The sequence below is a fragment of the Palaemon carinicauda genome, chromosome 39 (genome assembly GCF_036898095.1).
Source record: "Palaemon carinicauda isolate YSFRI2023 chromosome 39, ASM3689809v2, whole genome shotgun sequence".
NCBI lineage: Eukaryota > Metazoa > Arthropoda > Malacostraca > Decapoda > Palaemonidae > Palaemon > Palaemon carinicauda.
Window position 1 is genome coordinate 4,747,534 of NC_090763.1, and position 12,870 is coordinate 4,760,403.

A 12,870-nucleotide genomic window follows, 5' to 3' on the forward strand; every position below is an offset into this window, starting at 1 on the left:
GATTAAGTACAATACCGTAATAATAATAAATAATGATAATAATACTGTACAGTAATAATAATAATAATAATGATAATAATAATAACAATAATAATTTTATTAACAACAACAACAATAATAATAATAATAACAATAATAATAAAAATTTACGTACGCTATTTTACGCCTCTCTCTCTCTCTCTCTCTCTCTCTCTCTCTCTCTCTCTCTCTCTCTCGTACGCTTATTCGAAATGTGATTTTTGCAACAAAGAATATTATTGGATGCAGTACTGTACTACGTACGTATACATACAAAAGATTCATGGAAAAGAAGCACATCCATTACAGTACACACCATTCTAATATGGTATGACTGCATCTGATTTGCGTTTCATGTTCGATTTAATTTTACTACGTACTGAATTATCGTATGATCACATTCTCTTTTCGTGTTTTATTTCTTTCTGTGCTGAATTATATATCATATGTAATGCAATGAACAATCAGTAAGAGCAGATATTACTAATTACAGTATTAATGGAATTACAGGTAACAAAATATCGTATTTGGTTGTCTTCAGATTTCGCGGTATTTTCGAATTTTCCGGAAAATCCGCGATATGTATATATATATGGGTTATGGGAAAACCCCGCGAAGTGGTGAATCCGCGATTGTCGAACCGCGAAGTAGCGAGGGTTCACTGTAGTAGGTTTATGCTTACATTTTCTGTGTAAGAGTTAGGTGGTTGTAGGAGGATTATCTCACAGTTTCAAGGTAACTGTAGCTCTAATTTACTGTTTTCTTTCGTTTTCTACTTTTAGAAACTTTTAAATCGAGCGCGGAGCTCTCCTACACATTTACCGGATATTGTTTATATATCTTAAAGATTTTCATACTTTTAAAATGTAGCTTTACCGCCATGTCATGTGACTATGGATGTTTTACTCCCAGTTAGTCAATGCCAACGTTGCATAAAGATGATTTTGTTTTTGATAATAGGGTAATCCTGTCTTATATGAACCAAAACAAGGAACATTTACCCCCTCTTGTAGTACTTTGCTTGTACTTATCTTACATTTCTTATGGCTTGGAGTTTGAAGACTGATTTATACCGATGGACATGAGTGAAATATGTGTGATTTTCATTATTAAAAAATCTACATTGAGGGAGACAGGTGACCAAGAACGTTGGCGTAAGGTTGTACATGATAGTTACCGGAGAAGATTGCGTGTTTATTTCTCTTCAGTGAAGAAAAGTTGACTGCTTAGTCTAAATATGTTAGTTCCATGATAACCCGAGGATAGTTTAAGAATATGAAGTCTCGTGCCATGTCAGGAGTTTGGTTATATTTCATGTTTATATTTTTTTGGTATTTTTCATTAATCTACAAATTATTATTATGATTATTATTATTATTACTTACTAAGTTACAGCCCTTGTTGGAAAAGCAGAATGCTAATAGCTCAGGGGCTCCAACAGGGAAAATAGCCCAGTGAGGAAAGGAAACAAGGAAAAATAAAATATTTTAATAATAGTAACATTAAAATATACATTTCCTATATAAATTATAAAAACTTGACAAAACAAGAGGAAGAGAAATAAGATAGAATAGTGTGCCCGAGTGTACCCTCAAGCAAGAGAACTCTAACCAAAGACAGTGGAAGACCATGGTACTGAGGTTATGGCACTACCCAAGACTAGAGAACAATGTTTTGATTTTGGAGTGTCCTTCTTTTATAAGAGCTGCTTACCATAGCTAAAGAGTCTCTTCTACCCTTACCAAGAAGAAAGTAGCAACTGAATAATTACAGTGCAGTAGTTAACCCCTTGAACAAAGAAGAATTGTTTGTTAATCTTAGTGTTGTCAGGTGTATGAAGACTGAGGAGAATATGTAAAAATTAGGCCAGACTATTCGGTGTGTGTGTGTAAGCAAAGGGAAAATAAACTGTTAATCAGGGAGAAGGATCCAATGTAGGACTGTCTGGCCAGTGAAAAGACCTCATAACTCTCTAGTGGTAGTATCTCAACGGGTGGCTGGTTCCCTGGCCAACCTACTACCTAATCTGAAATGTATAAAGCTAGGATGCTTCTTGAAAGTGTTTGATGTATAATAAACAATCTCAAGTCACACGAGAAATGTTATAAAGGTAATTTATAAGATATAGTCCAAAGTTTACTTCAGTCTTTAATTTTGTTCAGACTTTCATATACCTTAGAAGGTTAGCACCAACATGGCATCCTGTCTATTTTGGTAGAATTGGGATACAGTACACTGATCTGCAGTGTTGTTACTCTACTTTCTTGTTATAAGGTAGGAAGCTCCAGATCTAGTTGCTAATTTTTTTTCAGCAGACTATCTCTCATCTGGGAATACAGTATTCATGGTACATGGTACTATGACAAATTTTTGCTTATAAAGTCTTATATGCTTGTAATCTGATAATGTTGGAATGTATGCAATTTGTACTTCAAATGAAATATTTTTTTTATATCTGCAAGCATCCTCATTACTGTTGTGTTGTTATTGAAATTATCCTAACCATAACCCTATATGGAAAATCCGAATGTTACAATCCAAAGGGCTCCAACGAGGAAAGGAGCTTAATGTGGAAAGGAAATAGAGATTTAATAAATAAACTACAATACTTTAAATAAAAAAAATAATGCTAAATTATAAGATGAGACTTGTCCCATGTTCAACAGAAAAGCAGACTTGACCTCCCCTTTGTTACCCTGGAATGTCCCAAGGGTATGCCAGGCCTAGCCTTCCATGTCAACTCACGCCATTACACCTCTGGTCGTCGTACCGACAACACGTCGCGCTTATCTTCATCAGAGTTTTTTTTTTTGTAACCTGGTGTTATCGTGGGTGGATCTCATGATCCTCGATCCCTACTATGGATCCTGTGCGAGTGCAACGTCGTTGCCCAGGAATGAGTGGGATGTTATGTGCTCCCATGAAGACACATGTAGTGAGTGTGAGGGATGGAGTGAACCTCAGTGGGCCGAGAGGGCCACTAAAAACAGGAAAAAGACCAAGAGGGACAAGTTGCTCTTGCGGAAAGGCAGTGGTCCATGCAATTCCTTGGTCTGTTCGTCCCTGCCTACCATTGCACGGCCCTCTCTATCCCCCACATTACCTGTGGTAATGGAGAATACGAAAGCGGGACAGGGAGGAGAGTTAATGAATTGCCCTCTGCGGGCAGGGATCTTTCCCCAACAAGGACTGATAGTGGAACTATCTTCCTGACCTTCCCGTCTCCGGGTAGGTCCACGGAGAAGGTCGTGGACACATTAAAAGCATTGAAGTCCAACTGCGAGCGGTTGTTCCAAAGGTGCTCGGTTTGACCGGCGGAGGAAGTTTGTCCCTGCTCGTAGGCCCTGCGTGGTAACCACATGGCCACATCCACCATTCCGCCGATGGAAGGGTGAGGATTCTCTGACCCGATAATCCTCCGCTCCGCTCGGCATGGTGATCGGTTACTCACCACCCGCTACCGGCTCCCTGGTCCCTCCTCGGAAGGAGCCACCGGTCTCCGCTCTCAGAGCGGTATCGACATCGCCTGCTCAGCGGCGAGCCGATCCGACCCCGTGGGACCAAGAAACCTTCCCAGGCACTCCCAGGACCTTGTTCAGGTTTCCGCTAAGGGATCTGTTCCCTAGTTGAGGAGCCCTGGAGCCGGCCCTCCAAGCCCCTGGGAGGACCTTTACCCTTCAGATGGCCCAATTTTTCTCCCATCAGGGTGCTGAGCACCAGGGAAGAGCGGAGTTCCTCTCAGAAGGCTGACACCCATCGAACACCTGGTCCTATAACTCTGGGTCACCAGACCCCGCTCCGGTACTGAAGAGGTGGTGAAGGTGGTCTCATGCGAAGCAAGAAATCCCTTGCCTCCTCTTAGTACTCCTACCCCCTCCCCAAAAAAGGGGGAGTTGAGTAGCCTGTGCTGAACTTGGAGGATCAGCTGTTTCTCCCTCGTTAGAGTTAGAAACATGAGGCGCAGGTCCTAAAGAGCTATTCCTCGCAAATCTCAAGCCCGATGTGGCAATAACCCCGAAGAGTTAAGGCCTATGAGACTCGTCGATGGGGAAAGAGGTGGCCGCAAGTGGCTAGCGGTCTTCACCATCTGCGGCAAATATCTCGGAGGGAAAATGCAACGAGGCTTGTTTCGTACCCTGAGGGTACGACTCGGGAGAAGATCTCTCTTCTCGCAAGCTAGAAGAGAGATCAACACCTCTTCCTCCTGATGGCGCATCGTCTCGCGTACGATGGAGCTGCCGCTCAGAAGAGAGTGTTGGAGAGCTCTCTCTTCTCCCAATAGAGGATTGATCAACTCCTCCTTCCTATGGCGCATTGCCTCGTGTACAAGGGAGCTGCCGCTCGGAAGGGAGTGTTGGAGAGATCTCACCTCTCGCAAGAGAGGATTGATCAACTCCTCCTTCCTATATTGCATTGCCTCGCGTACGAGGGAGCTGCCGTTCAGATGGGAGTGTTGGAGAGATCTCTCCTCTCACAAGAGAGAATTGATCAACTCCTCCTTCCTATGGCGCATCGCCTCGCGTACTAGGGAGCTGCTGTTCAGAAGGGAGTGTTGGAGAGATCTCTCCTCTCGCAAGAGAGGATTGATCAACTTCTTCTACCTATGGTGCATCGCCTTGTGGACGAGGGAGCTGCCACTCAGAAGGGAGTGTTGGAGAGATCTCTCCTCTCGCAAGAGAGGATTGATCAACTTCTTCTACCTATGGTGCATCGCCTTGTGGACGAGGGAGCTGCCACTCAGAAGGGAGTGTTGGAGAAGATCTCTCCTCTCGCAAAAGAGGATTGATCAACTCCTCTGTATGCCGCATCACCTCACAGACGAGTGAGTTGCCGCTCAGAAGGGAGTGTTGGAGATCTCTCCTCTCGCAAGAGAGAATTGATCAACTCCTCCTTCCCATGGTGCATCACCACACGGACGAGGAAACTGCCGCTCAGAAGGGAGTGTTGGAGAAGATCTCTTCTTTTGCAAGAGAGGATTGATCAACTCCTCCTTCCTATGGTGTATCGCCTCGTGGACGAGGGAGCTGCCGTTCAGAAGGGAGTGTTTGAGAAGATCTCTCCTCTTGCAAAAGAAGTTTGATCAACTCCTCCTCCCTATGGCATATCGCCTTGCGGACGAGGGAGCTGCCGTTCAGAAGGGAGTGTTTGAGAAGATCTCTCCTCTCGCAAAAGAGGATTGATCAACTCTTCCTTCCTATGGCGCATCGCCTCACGGACGGGGGAGGTGCCGCTTGGAAGGGTGTTGCATCGTCCTTCCTCGGAAGGTCGAACACTTGGAGGCGAACCTTCCGGTAGTACAGGTTGAATCTCCTCCCTTCGGGCGAACCCGGCTTAAGGAACAGCAACCCATACAACCTCTGGAGCAAAGCCGAAACTCATTTCCAAGACCTGTGGTCCTGTGACAAAGCACTCCGAGGAATTCCTGTCAGCCACTGCTCATGGCCGCCCGCCGAAGCAGAGCGAACACTGGGTGAGCAGCAGAGGTAGAGGCCATTGCCTCTTGCTACCTCCCTTGCCTGGGGAACCCGTGTAAGGAAGGCAGCTCAAAAGGAAAGTTAATAAACATTAGGCCAGTTGATTTTAGCTGTAACCAGTTAAAAGGGTGATGATGGGAGAGAAAGATTACGTCTTTACCCTTCTGAGCCGAAATAAAAAGTGGCGGTTAGTTGCTAGTGCTGGTGTGAGGGTGTAGAGGGTTAACCTACCCCGCTCACCCCCCCCAACTAACTAGTGGTGGGTAGTTACACCCTGACTAAAAGTTTATCGGCTGGTTTCAGCTTTCGCTGAAATAATGTTCCTCAGTAAAGAGTGGAAGGTTTGTATTTTGCACAGGAACAAACTTACTTTAAGGGCTGCTTATCTGATCTTGTACAGCAGGGGAAGCCTATCCTCTACAGGACCTCCACAGTCATTTTGTGACGTTCATTTGGGAGCATTTAACATTTCACAATGAGGATTGCTCTGTTACTGTTAGAGCATCACTATCGAAGCACCCGCTGAATAGTCGTCTGGCGTCTAGTGGAAGCTTTTTCAGTCTTCACGTGGCAAACAAGACTATTCGCACATGATGGGAATTGGAGATCTGATGCTTCTTAGTTTTTCCACAAGCATAGACCAAGCCATGGATGCTCCTGCAGTCTTGGGACATTAGTAGAGAGATATCTTTAGGGGTGTCTATTCAGCTTATGTACGGGCTCTGACCTTCCCGGCAAGGAGAGGCTAAATTCAGAGCCAGCCAATTAAAGGTTTTCTTCAAATATGACCACATGCGACAAGTTCCTGCCCACAGCCAGCAAGGGGTGCCTATCGCTGGCCCGGTGTGCCAAGACTTTAATGCGTAAGGTGATAATATGGATTTTACATTAGTGGTTCCAAAGTTAGAGCTTAATTTTGGAGAAGTGAAACAATTGTCCAAGGGTACTTCCAAGACTTGCAGTTCCCGTTTCAAGACCACACATATGTTCTTGGATTATCCACGGGCAAGAGTCATGATCTCAGAAGAACCTTGTGTTTGGCACTGGTAGCAGCAGAAAAAGTCTTATAGACAGCTTCCTCACTTAATTGCCCAATTTTGGGAGATGTGGACCACATCTTGTCCTCCTGTACACCATATGTCAAGGGTCAGAAACCAGGATCTATCGACACGCAAATCCTGGTTCTCTGTGGTCGGACTGCAAACTGGCAAGTAGTAATCATTGGACTTATTCACTCCTTATCGTACAGAGCTACGATTACTTCCTCGGAAGAAACTTTGACCAAAGGGCACTCAAGCTCAACTGAGTAAGTGCTTGCCACCCTTCCTCAATCTCTTTGGAAGGTTTTACGCGCAGGGAAATTTCAGTTAACATTAACTGTCCTATTCCTACAGGTTGTGACCCACAAGTTTCTTCTTTAGGACCTGTTGTAGCTGCAAAGCAAGTGGAATAGCTACCCCAACTCCTTTCATTGGACCATTAGCATCAGATCAAGGGAAGGGTGATGTCTGAGTCTGGGATGAAATGATAGTCTGACTGGCTCTTTCTTTTCCATTTGATCTTCTTACTTTTGGGGTACAGCTTCAAAATCATTTCAGCTGGACTTGATCTTGATGCAGGTATGTCCCATTCAGCTTAAGGCTATTCCATACTTGAGTATAGAGGAGTCTTTTCCTCTCACTTCTTACGAGGGGTAGTGTTACATACCAGGCTTACAGCATAATTAAGCTGATGCTTAATCCTCTTTGCCAGACTAAAACACTATTTTTAGCTGAAAAACAACCCTACAAGGCACAGGCCGTGATTCTCGTACTTTTTCTTGTTGTTTAAAAGATGTAGAAAACCCCGACTCGGAGCATCATAGATGCTTGAGTCTTGAGTCCCCCAATGTAACTTTCGTCATATGGCGCCTAAGGAAGTGGATTTTACTAAAAGCTCAAAGGATTAGAATTGGATGCATATCTGCTACTTCTTTTATGATGGTACAGTCTGAGAAGACTTGAATGCAAAGAATGGTCTTAATTAGTAGAAATAAAGATATGTACTACTGTACGGATTACATTTCTCATTACTTGTAATGTTTTGTCATAGTAATATTATTCTCTTAGTCTATTTGTCCTTCTTAACTGTTTTTCAGTGTAAATATTAAAGTGCCTTCAAAAAGATTTGATTGAATGTGTTAACTATTGTAGCTATTCTGTAATTATTACTTTTATTTTTTTTTTCAGTGACTGAGTCATTGTTTAAAATGACAGAAAGTGATAAGGGATCCAGTACTGTCGATCAGAATAAACGACCATCACTAAGGCTTAAGACAAAGGAAACTGGTCATATTTCATTGCATAGTCATGAACCAGCAAAGAAGTACATCGTGGAAGTTCGATCTCTGCTGTCAGAATTGGTTAACACTGTAGCTGCGGTTCTTACATCCAGACCTGTTCATGTATGGCAGGTATGTAGATGATATCATTATATTTTTGTTACAAAACTACACAATCAGTTTACAAATGACTTTGCTCCCAATCAGGAGTTCTTTAAGATGCATTCCAGAAGATGAGGACTTTTACCTGGCCAGCCATCCTAGTAGGTAAGAGAGCTCTTCTTGGTGGGGCTTACCCCTCTCCCTGCATCTTTTTATCATTGCTATTGTATTTTTCTGATTTTTTTTTTTCAATTTGTTGCTTAATTATTGTTTTCATGGTAAAATTTCAATTAAATTTCTTTCATTCATGCTATATGGGGACTTTGGCTGCAATGTTTTCTTTATAGCCATAGATATTCCTTGATCTGGCTGCAATGTTTTCTTTATAGCCATAGATACTGTATTCCTTGATCATTCGTTGGTTATTATAGACTGGAAGTATAGTGTCCTGTTTCTAGTCACTCTCTGGAGATATAATTGTTTACTTTGCACTGTTAGGCATTAATAAAGGATTCTTAAACTGTCTCTTGAGACCCTAGCTGAACCTGCTTTTTATAACTATTAAGAATTTTGTGAAATTTGTGAAATCTCCATGTAGAATATGTGGGTAATAACAAACATTTATTTGTTCCGTAACTGGAATACAAACCACGCTATTTAATAGGGGTATTACTTTCGGCGTAGCTGAAATGACGAGCCATTAAAATTTAACGAGGGTTTACTACCCACACTGCTAGTTAGCAGGAGTAGGGGAGGGTAGCTTGCTACCCCCCCCCCACACACACACACCTGTGCCTGAACTCACTTTGCTCTCGGCTCGGATGGTAGTCGGACGTGTCCGCTGTCATCCACGCCGCTCTTTGGCAGCCATTAATGCTTTTTTTTTTGCTTTCTCTTTTTGCTTTCTCTTTTTGACAGTTTTGTCTGTGAAGTTGGTCTATGCTATTATGCACACCTGGCCTGGATTACCCGACCGCCCCTGTGGAACGTTCATGTCGGCAGTCGAGACAGACCCTCACGCCCTTTGCCCTGCCTGTAGAAGTCAACGGTGTGATAGTGATAATAAGTGTAGTGAGTGCAGGGAGTGGTCTACCTCCCAGTGGGAGAGGTTTTCACGGCGACGGAAGAAGTCCAAACGGGATATTTCTCCTTCGAAGGTTTCTTTGAAAGGAGAAAAACCCAAGGCCTCTTTTTACGTTGCTCAAACCTCCTGCGAAGCTCCCACTCGGTTGGTCTCTTTTGAGAGATTGTTGAGTGGTAGCGTAGACCGTGGTACTGTTTCCCAAACTCGGGGTTCGAGAGATGGTGTTGCCTCCCCTAGTGAGGCAGCTCCACCTCTCCCCCCTGGGGAGAATTTGTCACTAACCCATCTTTTTCAGCTTTGGTCTTCCTTGGGGCTCGAGGGTTCGCCCTCCAAGGAAGCATTACTTGACTACATCCGATTGAGTGCCGCTGTCAAGCAATCACCGCCTCCGGCAGAGGTTGATCCTCTGTCGATTGTCGACGTTATGGTGTCAGAGGTATCCTATGCGGTATCTCCTACTACCTCTGCCTCTTCAAACCGCACAGTAGCTGAAGGCTTAGTTTCTCCGGTTCCTGTTCGACCAATGAGGGAGAAACTCAGTCCAACAGTCTCTCCTGCTGGTGTTTCTCGCCCTTGGGGGAGTTCGCTTACAGAGACTCCTCTTCCGAGGACTGCAGAAGGTCAGATTGCTGATCCCACGGCCCCTAGAAGGCGTATTCGTCGCAAGGCTCGCCCTCCTCTTCGCCAGAGAGGCCTTCCTTCACCTGCGGTGAGGAGGCGCCTCTTTGGTTCTATATCTTCGTTGCAGTCCCCCGCAGAGTAGCCTAACCAGCAATCACCAACTGTTCCTGCTTTGGTCCTGGACCTCTCAGTGGATCGTTCGCAATCCCCTTCGGTGGAAGGTCGTCCTTTCAAAGGACACGTCGACCTTCCGTCCGTCAGACCTGCCGACCTGCCATCACCGTTCCTGAGTGCTGATGCGCGCTATGCGCCGACGAAACCTGACCTTCACGCTCGTCAGGCATCATCTAACCCTAATACAGGGCATCAAGGGCATATGCGCCAACGCGTGCATACTTCCCACACGCGCTATGCCAGCAAAGCAGAGCATACGCGCTCACGTTCTCCTGCGCGCTAGGCTTTGCCTGAGCAAGCGCGCCCACGCCCAGCTATGCGCCATCCCTCACCTGCGCGCCAGTGCTCTCCTGCGCGCCTGTGCTCTCCTGCGCGCCTGTGCTCTCCTGCACGCCAGTGCTCTCCTGCGCCCCAGCGGTCTTCTGTTCGCCAGCGTTCTCCTGCACGTCAGCGATCCCCTGCGCGCCAGCGCTCTCCCGTGCGCCACCGCCCTCACACAGCAGTCATCTCTCCTGCGCGCCCACGATCTTCGGATTTGGCTGCTGTTGGGAAGTCTGTTCTGACTTCTCCCACACGCCAGGGCTCGCCAACGCGCCAGCTTTCTCCAGCTCGCCATCGCGCAGACACGCGCAGTCTCCTGTACGCATCCACTAGGACACGCGCGTGCGCCGCGCGCGATCTTGCTCATCCTCTCCTGCAGTTGCGCGCCACCATCCTGACGCGCGCCCACGAGCGACACAGGCTTCAACTGCGCGCCCACGCGCCAGGGGTATCTCTCCTGCGCGCGCTCGCCCTACGGCTTCTTAGGGGGTGCGCGAGCTCTCGCCCGCGTGCCCGCATGTTCAACGCTCTGATCCTGCGCGCCCAAGCGCGCGAATATTCTCCCACGCGCTCACCTGTGCGCTCACAGTCTCCCGCGCGCTCACCTGTGTGCCCACAGTCTCCCGCGCGCTCAACTGTGCGCCCACAGTCTCCAGTGCGCTCACCTGTGGGCCCACAGTCTCCCGCGCGCTCACCTGTGCGCCCACAGTCTCGCGCGCGCTCACCTGTGCGCCCACAGTCTCGCGCGCGCTCACCTGTGCGCCCACAGTCTCGCGCGCGCTCACCTGTGCGCCCACAGTCTCGCGCGCGCTCACCTGTGCGCCCACAGTCTCCCGCGCGCTCACCTGTGCGCCCACAGTCTCCCGCGCGCCCACCTGTGCGCCCACAGTCTCCCGCGCGCCCACCTGTGCGCCCACAGTCCCCCGCGCGCCCACCTGTGCGCCCACAGTCTCCCGCGCGCCCACAGTCTCCCGCGTGCGCTCCTGCGCGTCCAGAGTCTCCCACGCGCGCTCCTGCGCGTCCAGAGTCTCCCGCGCGCGCTCCTGCGCGTCCAGAGTCTCCCACGCGCGCTCCTGCGCGCCCAGAGTCTCCCGCGCGCGCTCCTGCGCGCCCAGAGTCTCCCGCCCGCGCTCCTGCGCGCCCAGAGTCTCCCGCCCGCGCTCCTGCGCGCCCAGAGTCTCCCGAGCGCCCAGAGTCTCCCGAGCGCCCAGAGTCTCCCGAGCGCCCAGAGTCTCCCGCGCGCGCCCAGAGTCTCCCGCGCGCGCTCCTGCGCGCCCAGAGTCTCCCGCGCGCGCTCCTGCGCGCCCAGAGTCTCCCGCGCGCGCTCCTGCGCGCCCAGAGTCTCCCGCGCGCGCTCCTGCGCGCCCAGAGTCTCCTGCGCGCCCAGAGTCTCCCGCGCGCGCTCCTGCGCGCCCAGAGTCTCCCGCGCGCGCTCCTGCGCGGCCAGAGTCTCCCGCACGCACTCCTGCGCGCCCACAGTCTCCCGCGCACCCACAGTCTCCCGCGCACCCACAGTCTCCCTCGCGCGCTCCTGCGCGGCCACAGTCTCCCGCGCGCGCTCCTGCGCGGCCACAGTCTCCCGCGCGCGCTCCTGCGCGGCCACAGTCTCCCGCGCGCGCTCCCGGGCGCCCACAGTGTCCCGCTCCCGGGCGCCCACAGTGTCCCGCTCCCGCGCGCCCACAGTGTCCCGCTCCCGCGCGCCCACAGTGTCCCGCTCCCGCGCGCCCACAGTGTCCCGCTCCCGCTCCTGCGCGCCAGCGGTCTCCCGCACGCGCACCAGCGGTCTCCCGCACGCGCACCAGCGGTCTCCCGCACGCGCACCAGCGGTCTCCCGCGTGCGACCCCTGGTATTCTCCATCGCGCGAGCACCATTACACGCCCCCGCGCGAGCACCATTACACGCCCCCGCGCGAGCACCATTACACGCCCCCGCGCGAGCACCATTACACGCCCCCGCGCGAGCACCATTACACGCCCCCGCGCGAGCACCATTACACGCCCCCGCGCGAGCACCATTACACGCCCCCGCGCGAGCACCATTACACGCCCCCGCGCGAGCACCATTACACGCCCCCGCGCGAGCACCATCACACGCCCCCGCGCGAGCACCATTACACGCCCCCGCGCGAGCACCATCACACGCCCCCGCGCGAGCACCATCACACGCCCCCGCGCGAGCACCATCACACGCCCCCGCGCGAGCACCATCACACGCCCCCGCGCGAGCACCATCACACGCCCCCGCGCGAGCACCATCACACGCCCCCGCGCGAGCACCATCACACGCCCCCGCGCGAGCACCATCACACGCCCCCGCGCGAGCACCATCACACGCCCCCGCGCGAGCACCATCACACGCCCCCGCGCGAGCACCATCACACGCCCCCCGCGCGAGCACCATCACACGCCCCCGCGCGAGCACCATCACACGCCCCCGCGCGAGCACCATCACACGCCCCCGCGCGAGCACCATCACACGCCCCCGCGCGAGCACCATCACACGCCCCCGCGCGAGCACCATCACACGCCCCCGCGCGAGCACCATCACACGCCCCCGCGCGAGCACCATCACACGCCCCCGCGCGAGCACCATCACACGCCCCCGCGCGAGCACCATCACACGCCCCCGCGCGAGCACCATCACACGCCCCCGCGCGAGCACCATCACACGCCCCCGCGCGAGCACCATCACACGCCCCCGCGCGAGCACCATCACACGCCCCCGCGCGAGCACCATCACACGCCCCCGCGCGAGC

At 50.8% G+C, this 12,870-nt stretch overlaps 1 protein-coding gene across 1 annotated transcript in view; it reads left to right on the plus strand.

Annotated features, from left to right (window-relative positions):
- Positions 1-7,721: 7,721 nt before the first annotated feature.
- The window catches only part of Rubicon (run domain Beclin-1-interacting and cysteine-rich domain-containing protein rubicon), a 53,649-nt gene continuing 48,500 nt past the window's right edge, over positions 7,722-12,870 (plus strand). Inside the window, exon 1 of the mRNA XM_068362489.1 lies at positions 7,722-7,944. Coding sequence (XP_068218590.1) covers positions 7,741-7,944 — 204 coding nt within the window. The 5' untranslated portion in view covers positions 7,722-7,740. The remainder of the gene's footprint in view (positions 7,945-12,870) is intronic.